Source organism: Danio rerio, chromosome 15 (genome assembly GCF_049306965.1).
Source record: "Danio rerio strain Tuebingen ecotype United States chromosome 15, GRCz12tu, whole genome shotgun sequence".
Classification (NCBI taxonomy): domain Eukaryota; kingdom Metazoa; phylum Chordata; class Actinopteri; order Cypriniformes; family Danionidae; genus Danio; species Danio rerio.
The window spans coordinates 17,376,052-17,400,867 of NC_133190.1; the positions used below are offsets into that span (position 1 = coordinate 17,376,052).

At 36.1% G+C, this 24,816-nt stretch overlaps 2 protein-coding genes across 3 annotated transcripts in view; both read left to right on the forward strand.

Moving 5' to 3' along the window:
* The window catches only part of c2cd3 (C2 domain containing 3 centriole elongation regulator), a 453,012-nt gene that overhangs the window by 83,559 nt on the left and 344,637 nt on the right, over window positions 1–24,816 (forward strand). The window lies entirely within an intron of this gene.
* The window catches only part of nectin3a (nectin cell adhesion molecule 3a), a 120,340-nt gene that overhangs the window by 52,854 nt on the left and 42,670 nt on the right, over window positions 1–24,816 (forward strand). For both annotated transcript variants that reach the window (XM_017351145.4, XM_073923482.1), the window contains exon 2: window positions 11,365–11,712. In XM_017351145.4, the coding sequence (XP_017206634.3) occupies window positions 11,365–11,712 (348 nt within the window). The remainder of the gene's footprint in view (window positions 1–11,364; window positions 11,713–24,816) is intronic.

Consider the following 24,816-nt stretch of genomic DNA (forward strand, 5'->3'; position numbering starts at 1 on the left):
AGAATTATTAGCCCCCCTTTGATTTCTTTCTTTCTTTTTAAAAATATTTTCCAAATGATGTTTAACAGAGCAAGGGAATTTTTATTGTATGTCTGATAATATTTTTTCAGTCTTATTTGTTTTATTTTGGCTAGCTTAAAAGCAGTTTTTAATTTATTAAGAACATTTTAAGGTCAAAATTATTAGCCTCTTTAAGCTATATATTTTTTTCGATAGTCTACAGAACAAACCATCATTATACAATAACTTGCCTAATTACCCTAACCTGCCTAGTTAACCTAATTAACCCAGTTAAGCCTTTAAATGTCACTTTAAGCTGTAAAGAAGTGTCTTAAAAATATCTAGTCAAATATTATTTATTGTCATCATGGCAAAGATAAAATAAATCAGTTATTAGAGATGAGTTATTACTGGAAGCACATGTATTAACACATATCACACCTTTAAATACTGTTTATTTTACCAGGACATTAGAACAATAAATGTAAAGCTATATAGAAGCCAGCAGAGCAAGAACAAACACTGTCATGTATTTCTTCCATTTTTATTAATGACCACTTGCACTATTTGCCATAGAGTGACGATTTTGCTCTCTTTAAAATAAGAAATGGAAACATAGCTTCATTTGTGAACTACTTATTCAATACCCAAGATAAATTTGCATCTTAGGATGGAAACATAGCTATTGAAATGGGGACCAAGAGTTAGAATTACGTTGTTTTGCTTCCTGAGAACTCCAAATCCCCTTGCGCTCACCTGCGTTTTGATGTGGCAGCTCGACATCAAACATCAGACCACATCTGAAGTTCACCTGATCTTAAGTTTTGTTGACAGTTGAGCACAGTTTTAAGCTCCGTTCATCATAACTGCTCATTATAACTCTGGGTTAAACAGCTCCTTAATGAACAGCCTCAGAGTAAGGAGAAACTCACTTTGTCAGTTCACGAATATTACTTAATATGTAGAAAGCGTTTGACCCTTAAATAGCTAGAAACATTGTTTTTCTGATTTCTGATGATTGAACATTATAGTTTTCTATGTTATAGTGGTGGCAGATATAGCTCTACAGACAATACTTTAGTGGATTGAAAACATTTGAGCTCAAAGATCTCTTGTAATTATGTCAAAATTTTAACTTTGTATTAAAAAGTTAACATCATAAGAGTATTCAGAGTATGCTTAAAGGGATAGTTCACCCACAATTGACAAATGTACTCACTCTTTACCCTCAAGTGATTGTGGTTATTGGTTGAGTTTATTTTCTCTGTTAAACACAAAATAAGATATTTTGAAGAATGCTCAAAACCAGCAACCACTGAGATCCATAGTATGGAATTCAATGGCTGCTGGTTTCCAACACTTTCAAAATATCTTCTTTATGACAAGAGCAGGGGGAGTACACAGTGACAGAATTGTCTGTTTTGGTTGAACATACCCTTAAATGTAAGTTTTTTTTCAGAAATTAAAACCTATTTAAGGATTAGATTAGAGTTTTAATTATTTTAATATAGTTAAAGCTAGGGCTGGGCGATTTGGCAAAAAAAAAAAAAAATCCTGTTTTTTTTTTTATAAAGTTTGACCGATTCACAATTTCGATTTCGATTTTTGTTTTATTGTGTAACTATTCAACTTACAACATTACAACAACATGACTGAAGTAACATTCTCTTTATAAGTAACTTGGAAAAACATCTGGTTAAGGAACATTGTATTTTTGATGGCCATGCCATGCATAAATTGGTCAACAAGGTGTAAATAAATGGAAAACAAATTCACAAGTTAAATAGCGTTGCAGAAGATTTTAATAAAAAATATTTGTGTAAATATTGCAGTTGCAGTTGTATCTTTTTTCCTAAAAAGATACAGTGAAAGGACTGAACTTGGAAACTGTAAAACCTAATTTAACCCAATGTGTGAAGTTGTGGACGAATAAGAGGGGGCAAATACAAGCACCAGATGTGTGTCTAATATAAAATAATATATTTAATCTATTTTTCTTGTTTCCCCCTTTTACATACCGATCATTTCATTGCGCTTTGCACCACTCTCTGTATTATGCTGCCTGATCTGTCTGGTTTTCAACTAGGTCCGCTGAATGACGTCAAGGGGGCGGGTACTTTCATTTTCATTGCTACAGGCCCTTATCCCTGCTCGTGTTCAAACCAAAATATCAGTGCGTTTCGAACTAAGATCGGCTCAGTTTTTTACATGGCACGTTTTTACATCCTTCATACATGTTGAGATTGAGCTTATCAACTTGATGAGGGAATGTCTTGATAATCCACACAGACGCGACTTAGACTAATGCAACAAGTAAAATCCTACATGACTTTAACAGACAGCAGGTCACACACCAGAAGCACCGTGACACGGCGCGGACATGACAGTTTAAACTATCACACACCAGACGCGCACATTCGCATGATATTTAACATGAAACTAATCAGATGGCGCTCTGTGGCTGAAATATGAACTACGTCCTAAATCGTGGCTGGGTGGCGTCGGTGTGTGTATAAAAACCTGTTTAGAATTCTAAAATCTATGTCGCGTCGCTGAGAGGTGCTTCTGGTGTGCTACCTGCTTCATACAGCGTGAACCAAAGTGCATTCGTGCCATTGTAATGTATTAAATTTATTTTATTTTTTTACATTGCTATTTCTGAAATAAAATAAAATTAAATCGTCGTCAAAAAGTAAATTCGAATTAATCCGAAAATACAGCCGATTGGTTAAATTGGATTCAGTTGCACCTAATCACAAAAATATTACAAAAATAGTTACTGATACTGACAATACTGGGCAAAGAACTATATAAACACTGGACAAGGCATATAAGCACAAAAGAATAGGTAACTAAACTAGGCACACGTGAACGAAATCAGCTGAATCATTGAGTAACCACAGAAGCAAACTATTGCCGCGGTCACATTAGAGTTTGAGAATAAAAAATTTGATCGTACAGTGCTGCGGAAACTTGCTTGCACAAGCTTGTGTTTCCGGTCTGTTGCATTGTGACCGCGGCTTATAAAGGATAATAAAGGATATAGGAATTATAATAGGCAAATCTAGGAAGTACAAACTAAAAGTTCAAAGAATGCAAACACAATTATCTTTGGACCCTTACTTTGTGCATCTTTATTATCTTGCGTATGAATCTAACTGAAAGTTGAATAGTTCACTTAAAGTTAAATTTTAATATTATTAATGTTTGGTGTGCTTTAAACTCACCATCTCTAAAAGTAATCCTCTTACAATAATACTTTGTGCAATTATTTAGGCTGTGCAATATGGCGATCAATATTAATTTTGTTCGAAAATTATGTTTTGCTGTTTGTTTAAACTACTTATTTAAAATGAGCTAACACAAGAAAATTTTTAAATTAGAACTTAACTGTTTCATGTTTAATCCATGTAAATTTGTAAAAAAATAAATAAATAAAAAAAACTAATGATTCAACTTAATTTCTTCATGTTGTCACAACAAGTCGATTGTGTGCAACCCAGCACTTTTTAATCATGTGTATTCGACGAAAGTAGTTAGACGAAAGTCACAAAGTCAACATGTGTTTAAATGCCAGCTGTGCAAAAAATCATACACATAAGGGAGAATATCTTGTAGTAGAGGCGTAACTTGAAGTTATGGAGGCCCACATATCAAAACTATGTTGTCTGCAAGACGGTGCTGTACCAATCAGTTATTAATGTCTATACCTACTTCACACCTAAACCCAACCATCATCATTATTAATGTCTACACCTTCCTCAAACCTAAACCCAACCATCATGGTTAATAACGTTCACACCTACTCCACACATAAACCCAACCATCACAGTTATTAACGTCTACACCTTCCCCAAACCTAAACCCAACCATCACAGTTATTAACATCTACACCATCCCCAAACCTAAACCCAACCATCACAGTTATTAACATCTACACCTTCTTCAAACCTAAACCTAACCATCACAGTCATTAAAGTCTACACTTTCCCCAAACCTAAACCCAACCATCACAGTTATTAACGTCTATACCCACCACAACCCTTAACCCAACCATCATCCTTAGTAATGTCTACACCTTCCCCAAACCTAAACCCAACCAATACAGTAATTAGCGTCTACACCTTCCCCAAACCTAAACCTAACCATCACAGTTATTAACGTCTACACCTTCCCTAACCCTTAGCCCAACCATCAGTTATTAACGTCTACATCTTCCCCAAACTTTAGCCCAACCATCAGTTATTAACGTCCCACCTTCCCCAACCCTTAACCCAATCATCAGTTATTAACTTCTACACCTTCCCCAACCCTTAAGGCTGATTTATACTTCTGCGTCAAACACCGGCGTATGCTACGGCGCTGACGCATAGCCCTTCGCCGTGGCCGTCGCCGTCACTGACGTGCACCTCTCAAAAAATGTAACTACACGTCGCAACAACGCGTAACGTAAGCTCTGTGATTGGTCGGCTTGGTAGCGCTGACGAGTCGGGGCGGGACCGAGAGCCGCGTGAATGGCGCGAACCCAATGTAGCGATTGTTTACAAGTGTGGAGTCCCGTGCAGGAGCTCCAGATGGAAAGTTTTGTTTTGTGTTTTCCTCATTCTTAAAGTTGCTGCACGTCCGCCGGTTGCTGCCTCAAAATGAGCGAGTTTGAGCCACTTGTACATCCCGGAAGTGTTCAGGAAAAGAAAAAAAAGCAGCTAAGAAACTCGACACAGAGGAACATTTACACCTCACTGCCAACTAGTGTTTCGGAAGTGTTAATAGACAGCGCGCAGAAGTATAAATGCACAGCCACGCACGTTGCATGCGCCGTGGGTTACGCCGGTTACTTGACACAGAAGTATAAATCAGGCTTTAGCCCAACCATCAGTTATTAACGTCTACACCTTCCCCAACCCTTAACCCAACCATCAGTTATTAATGTCCACACCTTCCCCAACCCTAAACCCAAACATCACAGTTATTATCATCTATACCAGGGCTATTCCATTGGTGGCCCGCGGGCCAAACCCAGCCCCCGAGGCAGTTTGTTCCAGCCCTTATCAAAATTAAATTTAGTTTAGTCAGAAAACGGCCGCTATGAAGTGATGTGCATCTATTTAATACAGCATGAGCTGCAGAGGCTGCGCAAAGCTTGAGTTACCATAAGCGAGTGGTGCGGACAGTCGAAAACATTTGGATATGTTTTGTAGAAAATGCCTTTTTAATAGGCACTGTAATCATTAATAGGGATGCAACAATTGCTGATTTCACAGTTAACTGCACTTTAATTCGTCAAAGTTAATTAATCATAAAGGCTTTTCTAATCTGCATTTCTGTTGCACGGAAAAGATTTGACAAGTTGCCAACTGTGCGCTAGTTTAAAGTTCCAAGTATGTACACCGAGGCTAATACACACTGGATTAACTATAGCAGCGACCGTTCCCATATCACTTCTTTTCCGCTTGAAAGTTTGTTATTTTTAATGTAAGAATGACAATATGCGCGCACAAGCAAAGCAACGCGCTTGCCTCTTTCCGGGCGCACGCAAACATCTGACGGTGAGAGTTGTGTGTGGCTTTCAGTGCAATGTAAACAAAAGATATGTTAGACGAATTATTATTAAAATGGTTATGTACGCATGAACCCAGATGATAACAACAGTTAATCTAAATAGCTACCACCACAACAATCACAGTTATGAACGTCTATACATTCTCCAACCTTAACAGTTAGGGTTAGGGTTATTAACGTAAAGCCACTAGTAGCGGAGGCTTTCATACTTGACATGCTCGCCATTGTACTATCATTTGCAACCACTGGGGCGATACCAATTAGGCTAACTGTCATGACAAAACAGGCAAAGAAGTCAGCGAGTGGAGTTGCTAAATTAATGAATATATTAATATATCAAATGAATTGGTTGTAGATAAATTTGAAGAAAACTCATGAAAACATTCTCTGGTAAGTATTTCCGCCATCTTGCCAACAACATCTCATTGTGACATCTCACATGGTTCAATGGGAACTTGATAACTGCAAGTTACGCCTCTAACTTTCTACAAATTATGCCCCCTTCATGTTACACCCCTCTTTTGCAATCCACAGATAGATACACTTGACTTTTTCACCATTATACACATGTCGACTTTGTTGCTTTTGTCTAACTTGGATGTCTATAAAAATAGAAAGTGTCTTTGTTAAATCTCTCTCCATTTTATCCAAACCTGTGTGAACACAAAAAAATATATTTTACAGAACACTTTAAACTGGATAATTAAAGTCACAGTGGTCCAATCCAAAACATCCTTGCATCTCATTGGCATTAATTTCTAATTAATTTTCATTAATAAGCAAATGAAGACTACTCATTTGTGGGTAAACATATCCTTTGACGGATGACTCTCACAGGTGAACTGCTCCACCCAACAATCAGTTTTGCTGATTGACATTAATGACTTTTTAACGATCTCGGTGTGAATTGAAATGGGGGATCCTCTGCTCTCAGCAAATTTGGGATTCAAGCAGTCAGCCAGACTGCAGTGTATTTCTTTTTCAAAGACACACACACACACACCCTCCCTCCCTCTCTCCCTCTCTCTGTCGTGCATATGTGTGTGTGTGTGTGTGTGGTGGTATTCCTGCAATTACAGGGTGGGCAGGGAATGAGGCCGAGGGAGAGCCTGCACCCATACAGGCAAGATATAATAGCAGAGCTTTACCACCAGTATGCAGCTGCCAAGGTTTCAAAATATCAGCCACTATTTAGTCCCTCCATAGACCCACTTTTTTATGATATGGTCTCATATATGTTGTCTGTGTATTTTAAATAGCATGGCTTTTACCTTGTGCATGTTTTGATGGTATGAATAGTTGTTAGCGCAGACATTTGTAAACGCAGCTTGAACGGACGGTTTTTTAAAGTGAGGAAAGCTTAGTGTCTCGATTAACGGTTTTTCCATACGAAATGCGGAAATTTGTGGGGTTTAATGACTGAGGAGATTTTTATTTTCACTGCTCTGTGTTTCTCTTGGAATATGTTTTTTTTTTTTTTTTTTTTTTTTTGCACAGCTCTCATTCTGTAGCCTGTAATTTATTCAATGTTTTCCAGTGATCTTCATGGAAACGTGTTCTTTTGTTTTGTTTTCAGAGCACTATGATTTCTTGCACTAGGCTGAGATGATTTTGCTGGTATTCACTAACTAAATTTGACTTTTAAATATAAAGCCAGATCAGTCTCAAAAATAATAAATTTACAAAATATAATTCAAATATCCACAACACAGTTCACATTTACAAAATCCAATTCATAAGTTCAAAACATGATTGTTAAATACACAAATCCAATTCGCAAATGCATGACTCTTTTAATTATTTTCTTTCCAGTTTAGTACTGATTAGTTCAAGAGTTCATACTTAGATATTGCTTGACAACTGTAAGCAGGTTTGGCATGCTGTCCCGGGAGAGAACCCTGAGCTCGGAGATAGTTTAACCCAGGGCTCCCGCCAGGTCCATAGAGCATGTGAGCACATTGACCCAGAGACTGTTTAGATGCATGTCACTGATGAGAAGGTGATGGATGTTTACTGTATGATGACCAAAATGGCCTTAAACACCCAGCAGCCACAAGACGTCAACATTACGTCAGATTGAAGTTGTACCCCAATTTCGTGGGATCATTGCATTTTGTTTAGAAATGAAAATCGTGTTGACGTCGGAACTCAACATCAAGCAGACGTCAGTGTTCAATGTCCAACTTAAAATCAACCAAATATCAACATCTAATGATGTTACAGCTTGATGTTGTGTGGACGCTACCACTATGACGTCTATTAGATTTTGGTGTCATACCTGACTAATAAATGTCAGTATTTGACATCAGTATGATGTTGGTTTAAGATGTTGGCACGACGTTGGATTTTAGTCACTTTCTAACACAACCTAAAATTAACCACATATCAACATCATTTGACTTCGTTATTGGACATCAAAATAATGTTGGCCTTAGACGATGGCTGGATTTTGAATTTTGGTCAACTGACATCACAATCTAAATCGAACCTAATATTAACTTCTTATGACGTCTTATTACATTTACACACATCCACAAATGACATGTAAATACTTTAATTATCTGTTGTAATATTTACAACAGATAATTTTACTTTACTTGCTCTACATTTTTATGCAAGTAATGGTACTTTTACTTGAGCATGATTTTTCAGTACTTTCCACCATAGCCTAAAGCGCATGTTGGGACTGTTGGGAAACCGGAGCACCCAGAGGAAACCCACACGAACATAGGGAGAATATGCAAACTCCTCACAGAAATGGGACTCAAATCATTGACCTTCATTTCATTCAATCATTTTTCCTGCTTACAATGGACACTATAAGAATCTGACAGCATTTTCTATGTTTCGAAATATATTAACATTGATATTAATAAACGTTCCATCAGCAGCAAATTGTGTATTACAGTGATTCCTGAAGGATTATGTAAAGACTTGATTCTCATGATGCTGAAAATACAGCTCTGAATCATGGGATTTCCTTTTAAAATACCTTGATTAAAAAACTGTTATTTTAGAAGGTTAACTCTTCCACTATAGAAGAGAACTGCCAGATCATCAAATTTTGTTTAGATGTATCAGCAAATAACACCATTGTTCTCAAACGAATAAACATGCAAAGGGCACAGACGCCGTTTAAAGAGGCCTATTAAACAGTAAGAAAATCTCCCAAATTGGCTGTTGGTGTTTTTCATCTTGTTCCAGCGGCATTTACTTGACAAGGTGCTCAGACGGGTGAAAGGAGAGGACAGTGGGACGTCCCGCGGTGTGACGCAGGGGTCTGTATGGGGCTCATTATGAATGTGTGGCACAGATGAAGAGGAAGGCCTCCCGCATGAACCATAATAAAGGCTGGGGAAAACACGAGTCCTCATTATCTGCCTTACTGGATCTCCCACTACTGCACTTCTGTTAGGAGCTTTCAGTGGTGCTCCTGGTAGAGGTGATGATGTCAGCAAGATCAGACAGGTGGAAATGGTTTAGTGCAGAGAGTCTTGTTTGAGAGGTTGCACTTGAATGTTTTGTATTATTTATGTAGCCAATTGATATAATTTTTGACTGTTGAGTGTTGATATACTACTAGTCTTTGCATTGGTTTTGCATGTTGTGTTCTTATGCTTGTAGGTGGCAAGTAAGCCATTGACCTTTTAGGAGCAATTCAGTTTATTTAGTCAAACACTGATTCATTCACAAATGAAGCACCAGTACTATGTTTTTTCCTTGGCATTATTTGTAGTTGTATTTTCATTGGCAGAGCAAAACATCAGACAAATTTAATGCTGAAATCAAAAGTTACACGGGTTTTGCATGCAAAAGTTAAGTAAGTCCTCATGCTAGCTTACAAAAATATTCATGTTGAGCATTTTACCCTTTTAAATTGTGTCTTCTTTGCATAAAAAACTAAAATGGTGGCACTTTTTTAGTTCATATTGGAAACAAAAGTAAAATGCTGGAACAGAAAAAATATCTGAGGTGAACTAATGTTCTTGGCTGGGCTTGGTTAAAGATAGATGCTATATTAAAGCCATAGTATAGTAAAAAATATATATTGTGCAAGTCAATGGCTGTCTTTTCTCAGCATTATTTAGTGTATCTTCCTTTGTGTTTGGAAACAGATGTGGAGGATGAGTAATTTATGGCAGAATGTTCATTTCGTGGTGAACATCTCTTCTCCTTTTAAATATATGTTCAAAATGTTAACCTAAGGATTATTAATAAACACAAATCCAGCCAGTGTTATAATCTCTATAAATTTGGACTGTCAAATTTGGGTCATATACAAAAAAAGAGTCAAATTTAAATATTTTATTTATTTATTTATTTATTATTTTTGTATTTATTATTTAATCAATTAGATTTTTGTATTATTATATGTATTATTTTTTATTTGCATTTATTTATTAATTTACTAACTAAAGTTGACTTTTGAGATGTAACCGTGGCTCAGTTGTTAGCACTGTCACCTCAAAGCAAGAAAATCTGTGGTTCGAGTCCCGGCTGGGTGTTTCTGTGTGGAGTTTGCATGTTTTCCTCGGGTTTCCTCTGTGTGCTCCGGTTTCCCTTACAGTCCAAAGAAATGCACTATAGGTGAATTGAATAAACTAAATTGTCCGTAGTGTATGTGTGTGAAGTGTGTATGGATGTTTCCCAGTACTGGGTTGCAGCTGGAAGGGCACCCTTAATTAATTCTGTTTTTCTTTTTCTGTTTTTCTGACATTTATTTTCACTGTGATCTTCATTGGCTTTCATTGCATGAACATTTTTATCGAGTGTAATATACGGTAAAATAAAAGCAGCCGTGGTTGCCAGAACTTAAAGTATACACTGTAAAATATAAAGTTACAATGTAACACACTGTCGATGCGGTGGCGCGGTAGGTATTGCTGTCATCTCACAACAAGGTCGCTGGTTAGAATCTCGAATGGGTCAGTTGGTGTTTCTGTGTGGAGTTTGCATGTTCTCCCTGCGTTCGCGCGGGTTTCCTCTGGGTGCTCCGGTTTCCCCCACAGTCCAAAGACTTGTGGTACAGGTGAATTGGGTAAGCTAAATTGACTGTAGTGTATGAGTGTGAATAAGTGTGTATGGATGTTTCCCAGAGATGGGTTGCGGCTGGAATGGCATCCGCTACATAAAACATATTCTGGATAAGTTGACGGCTTATTCTGCTGTTGCGACCCCAGATTAATAAAGGTATTTTATTTTACAGTCACAAACTGCTGTTTACAGTACATTGCTGTTACATAAAACAGATATATTGTAAAAATGTTTACAGTAATTTACTTTAAAAATAGCAGGTGTAAGTGTAAATTCCTTTACAGTAAACTCCTGTGTGATGTTTATGTATTGCTTAAACTGCAACCTGCACTGTTAAAAAACTATTTTCAAATGTCTGCATTTCCAGAACCCCACAAATTTTTTATTTATTTATTTATTTATTTTTTGTTAATGAACACCCAAAAAGTGTACAAAATTCAGTTTTTACGTTCCTATTCAAGAAGGTATTCTCTTTGCAAACAGTCAGCTTGATTTTAATGCATTTTTTAAAACTAAAAGCAACATATGGACAGCGGTGCATGTGTGATTCTGTTATGTAGCATGAGGATAAACGTTCTTTTTTAGTCCATAAATGATTCCAGACAAGTCTAAAAACAGCATGTATGCACTAAAGTTCAGCTGTAAAAAGACTGAGTCTTAATGCATCCTATAATTATCATTTGCAGGAACCACACATTTTGATCTTAAGCTTGTCTGATCTGAGATATGAGTTCTGTATATGAATTGTTGTATGGATGTGTATCTGTGCAGGTGTGTGGTCAAACCAGGTGGTGGTTCCGGCACAGGTCACTTCAGTTCTGGGGAAGAACGTGACTCTTAGCTGCCGGATGGAGATGAGCTCGAACCTCAGTCTGACCCAGAGCTCCTGGGAGCGTCACTTGCCCTCCGGCATCATCACTCTGGCCGTCTTCAACCCTGTGTATGGGACATCTGTTGCTGATGAGTACAGCAGACGGGTGCACTTCCTCAAGCCCTCGGTACACGATGTGTCCATTGTCCTGCAGGGAGTGGGCTTTGCCGACATTGGGATGTACACCTGTAAAATGGTCACATTTGAACTCGGAAACATGCAGGCCTCCACAAATGTTGACGTTATGGGTGAGTACAGGATTGTGATGTAACAGTCGGTGCACAAATGAACTGAAATGTCTGTCTGTTTGTCTGTCCATTCATCTATTCATCCATCTGTATAAGATATGATTGTGATGTAACAGTCGATGCTTTATTGAACTGAATTGTCTATCTATCTATCTATCTATCTATCTATCTATCTATCTATCTATCTATCTATCTGTCTGTCTGTCTGTCTGTCTGTCTGTCTGTCTGTCTGTCTGTCTGTCTGTCTGTCTGTCTGTCTGTCTGTCTGTCTGTCTGTCTGTCTGTCTGTCGGTCTGTATGTCTATCTGTCTGTCTGTCTGTCTATATATCTGTCTATCTTTAAGTCTTTCCGTTCGTCTGTCCATCTAGGCTGGAAGATGTGCGATAAAATCATTTAACTCTTTGGGGTCTAAGGGGATTTTGGAGCCTTTGGATGTGCCCTGACATTTGTGCTTATTTATTCTACTTTTAACCCTTGGCTAATTGATTAAATTCAGCACAAACTGGGATATAAGGTGTTTTAGGGAAATAACAGTCACTGAAACTAAGTCAAAAATGCCTATTAAATATTTCTGATTAAGACCTTTGAAAAATCTATCTTGTTGCCTAGACAGTATTCATCTATACTATGCATTTATGTACTCATTCATTTTTCGCAGTTTTCTAACCTTTTCTAAAAACTGCATTTATTCGTTTATTCATTTATTAGGGCTGTAACGATACACCAAACCCACGATTCGGTTCGTATCACGATTTTTGACCCACGATTCGATTCGTATCACGATTTTTTATTTTATTTTTTTCGTGTGGGGTGGGGAAAAAAAAGATTTTTAAAACTATTTTTAATTAAATAACATTTGAAAAATCTTTATAAACTAAACATCAAAGAGCAATATTAACTATGCAAATTATTAACAATATAAATAGCCATATATAAAATAAATAAATAGCCAAAGCTATATCACTTCTGTTTTCTTTGTAACAAGATACTGTTGAAAAACCAAACTAAACTCCATTGTTTAGATGGTTCAAGCATGTTGAAAATTATTTTTCAATCAAGTTCTCTTGCCAAGAAAAAGTAAATTAAATAGCTAGGGATGCTCATTTCGTTAATTTTGCTAACCGACAACCGCCGCTCATTAATCGGTTATTAACGGTTAACTGGTCAGATTACTATTAATTTTATATTAAACAAATTGACGTGACTATTTTGTGTATGACACATTAAATATTGCATTTTAAAATACTGATTTATTTTATATATTAATAGCGGAACAGAACAACAGAGCATCTTCACGCACCTGCAGTGTTTAGCACAGAAGAGCAGAATAATCTAAATAAAATGAATAAAATAAATAGGACTGCCCTAAATTATTTTCACTTAAATAATTAATTTATATTACAAAACGAAAATACTGACTGATTCTTTTTAATAACCGGCATAGGCTTTTTTTTCCAATCATATGTTTATTTCTTCCGTCAAATAAAAATCGCAGACTTCCTCAAATTGCTTGCTCCACGGAAAATATGCATTTATTTAATGCCCCGCTGTTATTATTATAATCACAAAACCTTTTACATTTTAATAAAAAATCCTTATTTTAAAGATTATGTCCTGATAAAGCCTATGGTTTCCTCTCTCTCCCTCGCGGTTCAAGTGCGCGCGCTGCCTGATGAAAAGACAACAACACGCGCGCATATGTAGACTTTTTGTAAACAGTTTGTTTAAATATGATATTGCATTAATCTGCGTACATGCTTTAAGCTGTAAAATAAAAAGTAAAGCCTATTTGTTGCGTTTATTACGCAGATCCAGGTCAACATAAGCGCTGGTTTAGTATCAACAGGTCTGTATCAAACAGCAATATTCTTCTTCCATTTTGCTTCTTTAGCAAATGTGTCAGTAGGCACGGGTTATACGTTATCATCCCGCAAATTAAGTATGCCTTGCAGTTAAACAAGTGGCCGAAAACGAGGCGCACCTTACTGCCTTTATGTTGACAAGGAAAAAAGAAGAGGCGCGGTCCTCTTATGAAACGACTGAATCAGCAGGGTATCGATTGTGCATAAGTGTTGCTGTCTGTGTTGTTACAATTGTAATATTTAATACTATTGTGATATTCAAGATTTGTATATTCATACAGCTCTGGATAACTTAAAACAACGATTAGACCTTCAGAGCGGTGTTAATGCGTCCTGAAGTAAAGCGAAACGGCTATAAACTCCAGCAAGATAGAGTGATTATATGCAGAGCCATATACCTTTATCTCTAAATAAAGTAGGCTATAACTATAGAAACTGTGTTTATTTTAACTGAAAGCTTCGTCGTGTTTTCTGACCTCACGCACCTGTCAGTCAGCACTCCCAAAGGTTCAAACAGAAAGCGCACAGCACGGTTACAGAAAAGTTTGCGCTGTTACCTGACATCTGGTGAACGCCCATCCCTCTCTGCGCAGCCACATTAACAGTGTGAGCAAATCATCGTATATGCGCTGAAAATCCGGCCGCTTTGACAGCATTGGCAATGTTTCTGGCGTTGTCGGTTGTCAAGCGGGGTTAAGTTGGTTTTGTTTTTGATATTCTTGACACATTCAGACGGCCCCTTACTAAGAGCTCCGTGCGAGCTCTCCCGGCTAAATATTGCGAGGGCTTAAACGGAGCAGTGCTTGTAATGTCGAACGAAAAAAAGTGTTAATTAGCTCAACTTTTGCAGGCACACGTGACGTTATTGGAAAGGTATCACGGGGTGGGTGTGTCGCGATTCTTCCTTATTACACCGCGACACAGGATCGTAGATCTGAGTGTCGCGATTTCGATTTTATATCGTGTATCGTTACAGCCCTATCATTTATGTATATTTTTCATTTATAATTTAGTAATTTTTTGCTAATTTGATAAAAAAAATAATCTTTTATTTATAATTTTGCTAATTTTTGCAAATTTGTTAAAAAAATTTTAATCTTTTTTTTTCCCCTGAAAATGTCTTCTTAATTGAACAACTTTATGAATGATTTACAGACCTGTGTATGTTGTAGGTTCAGTTCCAATATGCACTGCAATATTGTTTACTGTTGTGCACAGTTCTACCCCAAGGGAGTTTGTTTGTTGTAAATAAGGGTGTATTTATACTTTTGCACAATGCTGTGAATAAATAGGAATTGCAAAAAGCATCTGCAGTAAAACATGTGAAACATACTGTACATAGTCAGTGTCCTGTACTCAAATACCTCTCTAAATGCAGTGATGTCCTGAATAGTACTTGAGCATTTTCAGGAAGTGTGACCAAAATCTGATTTTTTGCATTGAAAAAAACTACAGAGTAAACTGTCAAAATGAAAACATGACAAAGCCATTTGACTATCTTATTCATAAACAATGGTGTCAGGACTTTTCATCTTGATGGCAATGACACTTTCATTGACATCAATACTTGCTTTTGAGGAATGAGCTCTCCATTTTGAGCATGTGACACACTTTTGCAGGCTATCAACTAGGTTTTGCAGTTTGTACTAATTGTTTTTAGAAATGCATTAACTGTTGTGCAAATGTAAATAATGTTGTGAGAAATGCACCAAAGTGATTGAGAAAAACTGTAACTGTGGGCGGCACTGTGGCTCAGTGGTTCACGCAGTTGCCTCACAGCAAGAAGGTTGCTGGTTTGAGTCCCGGCTGGGTCGGGTGCTCCGGTTTCCCCCACAATCCAAAGACATGTGCTCTTGGTGAATTGAATACGCTAAATTGTCCGTACTGTAATATCTATGGATGTTTCCCAGTGCTGGGTGCAGCTGGTAGGGCATCCACTGCATAAAACATATGCTGGATAAGTTGGCGGTTCATTCTGCTGTGGAGACTGCTGATAAATAAAGGGACAAAGCTGAAGAAAAATGAATTAATGCATTTAAATTTATATCTTTCTGTCTTTTTTATCTATTTATCCTTCTCTGTCTTTCTAGCTTCCTGTTTACTTCTTTGTTTATTAACTTTTTAATACTGTAACTAGCTATATTAATGCATTACATATTTTTAAATCCATTACATATAGTATTATTGCATGTGTTTTTGCATTTATTTACGCAAGACGGATAGAAAAGATTTAATAACATTCCAAAAATGTTCTGTTGACAACAAGACTGGAATTATAGGGAAGTCACGATTTAGAAACTTGTGTTGGAAAGGCTTATTTTAGTGCATTGTAATTATAGAAAGGGATGGAAACACCCTTCTTACAGCCCCTTTTTTTCTGCTGGAGACAAATGAAGAGTTGTCAAATGCTTTAGAAAAAAAACAGAAATGACAAAAATATCTGTCACACACTGGCATGATAGTACATTCCTTCTGCTATTTTTTTTTTTTTTGCGGGGCGCCAATTTCCCCCCTTGTTTGTTTCCTGTGTTTTTTCACGGCCATAATCTTACTAGTAATCTTTTTTTCTTATTACAATTGATTTAAATGTTAAAGTACAAGCACTATTTCTCAGAAAATAAGTGAGAAAGTTGCTAAACCCCCTAAAACTATAAAAGTCAGTGGCCTTGTCAGCTGCTTTAAATTTAAGAGTTGTTTTTTTTTTCACACAAACTCAAAGCCGCAATCCCTATTCTTGTAAATTGAACAGTGATGAATCATTGCAGAAATTTTCTATGGCCGTGTGAATTTTTACAATAAAATACATCAGATGCGGCATGCAAGCTAGGCGGTATAATTTGTACACACAGTTCATTCTCTTCCTTTTTAAATGTAATTACTTTGCTCTCACTTGAAGTCTATTATGAATACAGAAATTGTTTGAGGAACAGCGGTTTTGGCGACAGCCAAACTCAGAGCAGAGCAAACTCAAGACTCAGAGCAGATCTGTGTTTTAAATGACAGAAAATATGATGTGAAATGTGTTTGGCAGTTTCAATTAGATTGAAACGCTTTAAAATGCAATTAAATTAGATGAAAATTATACTTTTTTAACCTAATGATTGGATTTAACCTTTTTTGGCCCAATGTTGGGCTAAACAACCAGTGTTTTGTGAAAAAGAGATATTTTAAAGAATGTTGGAAACTAATCATTTCCGCCAATAATTTCCATAGTATTTATTCAAACTATGCAGATAAGTAATATTCCCTTTAAAGAGGGTATTTAATGTTATTTTAGAAGGTCACCATTTAGTTTTTTGTGGTGAACTTGAATAGGTTATTAATTAATTCATTTATTCATTTTCTTTCCGGCTTAGTCCCTTTATTAATATGGAGTTGCCTCAGCGGAATGATCCACCAAATTATCCAGCATATGTTTTATGCAGCGGATGCCCTTCCAGTTGGGAAATATCCATACACACTCAATTACACTCATATACTACAGACAATTTAGTTTACCCAATCCACCTATACCACATGTCTTTGGACTTTGGAAACCGGAGCACCCGAAGGAAACCCACTTGAACACAGGGAGAACATGCAAACACCACAAAGAAATGTCAGCTGACCCAGCCAAGACTTGAATCAATGACATTCTTGCTGTGAGGTGACAGTGCTAACCTCTGAGCAACTGTGTCGTCCTAGATTAATAATAATAACGTTAAAAATATATATCTTTCGTTTTTGCAGTACCTCTGTTCTCAGTCTGTATGAAATGCTCTGATTGATTTCCCTTTCTGAAAAGCCCAGAGTGCTCTAATTGGCCAGCTGGTCCAGTGCTTTCTATTTGTTCAATATTATGCTGTGGTTTGACCAGTGGTAATCGTCATTAAGTGAATGATTATCAAAATATTGATCAGCAGTTGGGTGGGGTATTGTTACGCAGACTAAATTTATATATAAAAGTTGTGCTGTAGCTGTTTCTTACATTTCTCATTTTCACTTTGAGCATGCAATCAAAAGCACTACAATTTGGTAACACTTTATTTTGATGGTCTATTTGAGTATTAGTAGACTGTCTGCTTAATATCTGTTGAAACTGCTTCTTCAACAGACATTTAATAGACTATAAAAAAACCCTAACCCTTACAGGCTTATAATCTAATGAGAATTAGTTGGCATATAGATGAATTATAACTTAAATTCGTCAAACGGACCATCAAAATAAAGTGATACCAAAAAAATTTTATTTATTTTGAAATAATGCATTTGTAAATGATTACTGACATCAGTCCTTTTTATATTTAAACCTAACAAATGATCATAGCAATATGACAATGCTTATTTCCCCAGACTTATCCCGAACATGTAATTCATTTTACAGACTCTCTAATTTTTAGGTTTTAGTATGAGCTGTTCACATGACGGCATTAAAATATGAACATTTTGCCTCTTTAAACTGTAACAGTAAAAAACTTTTTTGTGAGGTTACTTTAAATAACTGCTACTCTTATGATCAAAAAAATTTTAACACAAAAGTATTAACCATTGTTAACAGTTTTCAACACTAATACATTAATTATTACTAAGTGTAATGATTGGAGTGGTGACAACAAGGGTCAGATCCAAATAGCTTTATTTAGAATAGTCAGGAAGGCAAGGTTCAAACAGGGACAGACTGTAGCATGCAGATACTCCAAAAGAGTTGTAACAGGCGAAAGGTCAAGGCAGGAAGCAAAAATAACATAAACAGCAAAACAAACAAACCAGGTTCAAAAACAGGGCTAGGAACAACAGGGAAAGTGCTTTGAAAAAATAACAACAGATGACAAGCCCTGTCCACATGAACAGGGGTATATTCAAAACCGCACTTTTTTCCACATGCTTTGGCTGTTTGTCCACATGAAAATGCAGTGTCAGGTGACTGAAACTGCAACTTTCCGAAAATTCTGGCCAGGGTGAAGATTTTCCAAAACTTGGTTCAGTGGGATCGTGTTGATGCTGAAACCAGAGTTTTAGTCTCATGATGTAAGCATGCATGCTGTTTTCTCCTCTATGATTGGCCAACACAGCTGGGTTCACTCGAAACACGGAAGACGTGAATGAGGCAAATTCTGCACATTCGCGGCAAATGAATTACGTATTCTGAATTGTTCAGCCGCAGGACGACAATACACTTATGTACTCATTTTTGCATAGACTAGAATGCAATATACTTGCAAAATATACTTAATTCCCTGTTTGATGTAAACTCATTAAAAAAAAGAGTTATTATCACCATCTGGGTGTTCGGCATGCTCAAAACATGCATCACAGTTTGCTTTGCGTTTTCATGTGGACGAAGATATTTAAAAAACAAGTGGGGAAAACTCAGCCAGGACTTGTTTGTATGTGTGTGCATGTGCGTGTGTGTGTGTGTGTGTGTGTGTGTGTGTGTGTGTGGTGTATATATATATATATATATATATATATATATATATATATATAGTACAAGTAATCAGCCTTCGCAAGTTTCTGCCATGTGTGTGTAATCAAGGGGTGATCTGGAACTGGTGTGTGAGTGCAGTGCATGATAGGATATGTTGTTCAGTACAATGGCAGATGTATAGTTTGGGTGAATGACAGGAAGTTCTCCAGCGATCTGTAAGAGCTAGATTGCAGGTGATCATAAAACAAAGTTACACTGGTTCACATATTTTGTGATTCTTGAGTTTTTTTTTATTTATTTATTTATTTATTTATTTATTTATTTATTTATTTATTTATTTATTTATTTTTGCTTTTGAATTGCATTATGACACCTTGATTTCTTCTCCAACAACATTTGATGTTAAAAAAATGACTTTTAATGACATTTTTAATAGTTTGAAAATGATATATTATATATGATATATTACCTTTATTGGGTGTAATTACAGTACAAAAACATGTTAATATACTGCCAGTACTTGTACTGTTTACAGATTATTTCTATTCTTCTTTTTCCTATACAATATATGAGTTCAAACTACTAAAATGTGAATAAAAGTCACTTGATGAACTGCACAGTTGAATTTTCAAAATCAAAATTTGACAGAGTAGAGATTAAGGTCCCGTAATGCAATTCACAACCATAAATAAACATAAAACAACCCAGTATATCATGAATAACACAACAGATATTTCCTTTTATAGTGTATGCTATATAGTTTGTACCAGCAAATGACTCTGCTTTCATTTTAACTCCATTTTAAGGACAAAAGCGATTTAAGGAATGAAGCAGTAATGTATTAGGTCTAAGTGTGTGTGGGCGACTGTGACCCAGACCCAAATCCTGCCCAGTCTGATGCTAAATCAATACCATGACCCTCTCCAGGGCATTCGCCCACCCGCAACATGCCCATGCCGGCAGATTAGCTGCCTCTCGTTTTGCACTCTTATCAGGAGGCTGGAGTGTGAATGAGTTGCCAAGAAGCTCCAGCGAGCGCTGAGTCAGCAGATCTGCAGCGGGATGCAGATGGCATACGGAGGGTTCGGATGAATGCAGAGTGGGACTCTGGTCTTAGCTTTCGAAAGTCAGCGCTCGGTGATGCGCTGTGGTTCCCCTGCGTTCAGGTGCCGCAGGGCTATTTTTAGCATTAGAGGTCCCGTGGGGTTATTTCAATTTCTGGTTTACAGGACGGGGCGTGTAAACGGAGTCGAACAGGTGTGTGGAGCAGACGGCCTCGCGTGGAGGATTAAGTTTGAGTTCCTGGCGCACATGGCAAAACTGTTTCTTCAGAGCGCAGCTGCTGCGACTCTCTAGAGAGAGGCATGGAGAAACGAAAGAGGGGAAAGGACATATGAAAGTACCATTGATAGGTCGGATTATGGTTGCATAAGGCCACATGTGGTTTCAATCTTAGATCTCTGTATTAAATTGCAGTATAATCTGCAGATTTCACATTGAGGATATGATCAATTTTGACTTTAACAGATTCAAAGAAATTAACACTTTAATTCAGCCAGGATGTATTAAATTGATTGAAGGCCACTTTATTATTTTAATAATGTTTTCCTGTTCATTGAAAACCCTGTAAAGATGTACTGTATCATGGTTTCTACAAAGACAGCCGTGTTAAACACAGGTAGTAATAATAAAATGTAGTTGAAGTAATTGTAGTAGTAGTAGTAGTAACAGTAGAAGTAAAGGTAAAAGTAATAAATAATAATAGCAGAAAAAGAAATAATAGCAGCAGAAGTAGTAGTAGTGTGATAGTATGGTAATAATAGTGTCAGTAGAAGTCATACCTGTAGAGAATTGTAGTATAAGTTTTAGTAGCAGTGATAGTTGTAGAAGTCATAGAAGTAGTTGTAGAAGTCATAGAAGTAGTATTTTTAGAGACAGAAGTTATAGTAGTAATACAGGTTGAAGCTTTAGTAATGCAGTAGTAGTATTAATACTTGTAGTAGTGGTAGTGGTAGAAGTAGAAGTCATTATAAAACTAGTGTTGGAATATTTAGCTGGGTGTTAAAAATTCCATGCATGTTAAAAAGGTCAGGAGAGGGGGGTTTCAATGCTAAATATTAATAATTTATTATATACAAATAAATAATTTGATAAACAGAGCTCTGGGTCACGTTACACCAATGCATTACAAGAATTACATTTGGGAGGAAACTCTTGGAAACTCTGCATTTCCCTGACTCCAGTATTTATACACAACTGATATTGAAAGGTGCGAGTTTTGGTGGAATTCGTCACTTGTCAATCATTCTGCAGTCCTCCAGCAGCTGCACCCAAACATACTTCCTCTTTTTCTCTTTTTCCGCACACCACTGAACAGTTAAATGCACCTGCTTTGAGGCCTCAATCGACCCCATCATATTTTTCATGTATGGTAAACATTATGATATGACTTTAGGCACATTTTACTTCTTTGCTGCACAGGAAGCCCCAAACATATTTTCTGACGTGCTGCATCATTCTAGTCAGCTGTATCTACTTCTGCAAAACTGCTAATTAGTAATATTAAGCATGTCACACTTTGAGGAGAAGTTCTGGTTAATTTATCACTTAGCTATACAAATGTTTAATGAAAAGTAAAAGAAACAAAAGTAACAAAAACTAGATTCCTTTTTTCACAATACTAGCAATTGTAGAGATAGAAGTTGCAGTGGTAGAAGGAGAGGTAAAAGCTTTAGTAGGATTAGTAGCAGTAGTACAAGCAGAAGTAGAAGTTGTAGAATAAATAGCAGCAGATGTAGTAGTTTTGACAATAGTATTAGAATGACAGAGTAGTACTGAAGTTGGATGGTAATATTAGCAGAAGAGGTAGAAGTTGTAGTATTAATAATGGTAGTAGAAGTTGTTGTATAGCAATAATAGTTGTACAAGTCATAGTAGAAGTAGCAATTGTAGATAAAGAAGTTGTAATAGTTATACAGGTAGAAGGAATGTAGTAGTAGTTTGACTAGTAAAGGTAGAAGAATTAGTAAAGTTAATTGTAGTAGCAATGCTGACGGTGGTGGTATTAGTGGTAGTAATAGTAGAAGATATTTGTAGAGGTAGAGTTGTAGTCTTACTAGTAGAAGTAGTAGTAGTAGTTATAACAGTGGAATAGTAATTGTAGAGATGAGTTAAGAGATAAGAAGCTGTTATATCTCTGATGTAACCTAAGTTGTAGAGAAAAGAAGCTGTAGTAGTAGTAGTAGTTGTTGTAGTGGTAGTATTAATACTTGTAGTAGTAGTAGTAGTAGTAGTAGTAGTAGTGATATTAGAAGTCATGGTATAAATAGTGGGGATGGAAGTTGTTGTAATATTAGTAAAGTTAGAAGCTTTATTAATGGTAGTAGTAGTGGTGGTGGACGTAATAGTACTAGTACTATAGTTGTAATAGTAGTGGTAGAATTGGAAATTGTAGCAGTTGTAGAAATAGGTGTTAAAATAAAAAGACAGGTAGAAGCTTGAATGTAGAATGTAGTAATACTACTAGTAGTAGTAGTAGCAGTTCAGTGGTAGTAGTAGTTGAAGAAGAAGCTTTCTTATTAGTAGTAGTAGTATAAGTCATAGTAGAAGTAGAATTATAAACATAGAAGTTGCAGTAGTAGTATAAGATGTAGAAGCATTAGTAACAGTAGTAGTAGTAAAAGAGGTAGAAGCTATAGAAATAGTAGTAGTAGTAGTAGAATTCCTAGAAGAAAGAGTAATTGCAAAGAAAAAAAGTTTTTAGTAGTTGTAGTAGAGTTAAAAGCTAAAGTAACAGTTGTAGCAGAGGTAGAGGATGTAATAATACTAGTAATAGTATTAGTAGTATTAGTAGTGGAAGTCATTTTAATTGTTTTAGTAGTAGTAGTAGTAGTATTACAAGTATAGCAAAAGATTGGGTAGTAGTAGTTGTAGTAAGTTATTGTAGTGCTAGTAGCAAAGTAGTACTAGTAATTTTAACAGTCAGAGTTGTACTAGTAGAGCGAAGTATAGTAGCAAAATCTTCTAATCATTCTAATTGTTGTAGTATCTGACACTCATTAAAATCATATTATATATTAAAATTTACATTTACATTTACATTTAGTCATTTAGCAGACGCTTGATATACAACATACAGTTGAAGTCAGAATTATTTTCGCCCCGTTTAATTTTTTCCCCAATTTCTGTTCTATTCTGGGAAGATAGTTTCAGCACATTTCTAAGCATAATAGTTTTAAAAACTTATTTCTAATAACTGATTTATTTTATCTTTTCCATGATGACAGTAAAAAATATTTTACTAGATATTTTTCAAGACACTTCTATACAGCTTAAAGTGACATTAAAAGGCTTAACTAGGTTAATAAGGTGAACTAGGCAGGTTAGGGTAATTAGGCAAGTCATTCTATAACGATGGTTTGTTCTGTAGAATATCGAATAAAAAAATAGCTCAAAGGGGCTAATAATTTTGTCCCAAAAATGTTTTTTTTTTTTAAACGTATAACTGCTTTTATTCTAGCCGAAATAAAACAAATAAGACTTTCTCCAGAACAAAAAATATTATTAGACATACTGTGAAAATTTCATTGCTCTGTTAAAAATAATTTGGCAAATATTTAAAAAAGAAAATAAAAATCAAAAGGGGGCTAATTATTCTGACTTCAACTGTATGTTATTTATTTTAGAATATGACGAGCACATGAGAGTCCAGCATTCTGGATGTAAACAAGACCAGTATTGTGGGCCACCATGATAACGTCAAGTAAATATACTCACAAAAATACTGTAAACTGTTCTGTAAAGAAAATGTATTATAAAAAGTCTTGACAACAGATGTTTTATGTTAATTTAACTTTAATGAGATAATCAGGTCTAAACTTTTTTTTTTTTTTTTTGATCTGTGCAAATGTCGGTGTTGCTTGTACTGTGAATGTAACCCTTGATGTGTGTGAGTTGATGCTGTTTCACAAACAAAAGCAACAGCTGAAATCTAGTCAGTGGTTTGTGCCTAGGTCGGCTGAATAAACAACAACAGCAAAACATCTCAGAATAATTAATTTATCTGTAATGGAGCTGTGACTTTCCTCTTGTTCTCTTCATTTGTATGGACTCTCTATGATATTAAGACACTAATATGGCACTTTTCTGTGTAGACGGTCACTCAGACGCACTCAGGAAGGTTGTTGTATTCCTGCCTCAGCACTCAGCAATTTGACATCATCCATTTTTAATGGAAATTTGTTGGGTCGCGGTGATCAATCAATTCTGAGAGTACAGTACAGCTTCCACTCTTTACATTGCTTATTTATTCATCTTGTTGCATATCATCCTGTAGGTTCAATATCAATAACTCATTTCATAGAGTTCTTCCAGACTCTTCCAAATTCATTTATTTTTCGGGGGGCACATTTTGTATAATCTTGTTGTCAAGGATTGTGGTAATTGTCAATACAAGTGAATTACTCATTATTTATTTTATCATGCAAGAGTTTGGGGGTTGCTTTTTTTTTTAAAATGCATAATATATTTTTTATTTAATCAAAAATACACTACAGACAGCGACTCTTTATTCCGATTAAACAGCTGTTTTTTATTTTAATACATTTTAAAATGTGATTTATTTTTGTCTTAATCTAAATGATAAACTTTCACACTGCGCTTGAACTCTGCAGTGACTCCACAAATCTCATGTGTTCTGAATGTGCTGTAGGTTAACTATAATCCAAACTCAACATTGTGCATGCTGCGATGTGACTATTGCAGATGACCAAATTGCAATATCGATGCTGAAACATTTTGTAGGCCTAATTTTAACTATAGAACATATTGAACCT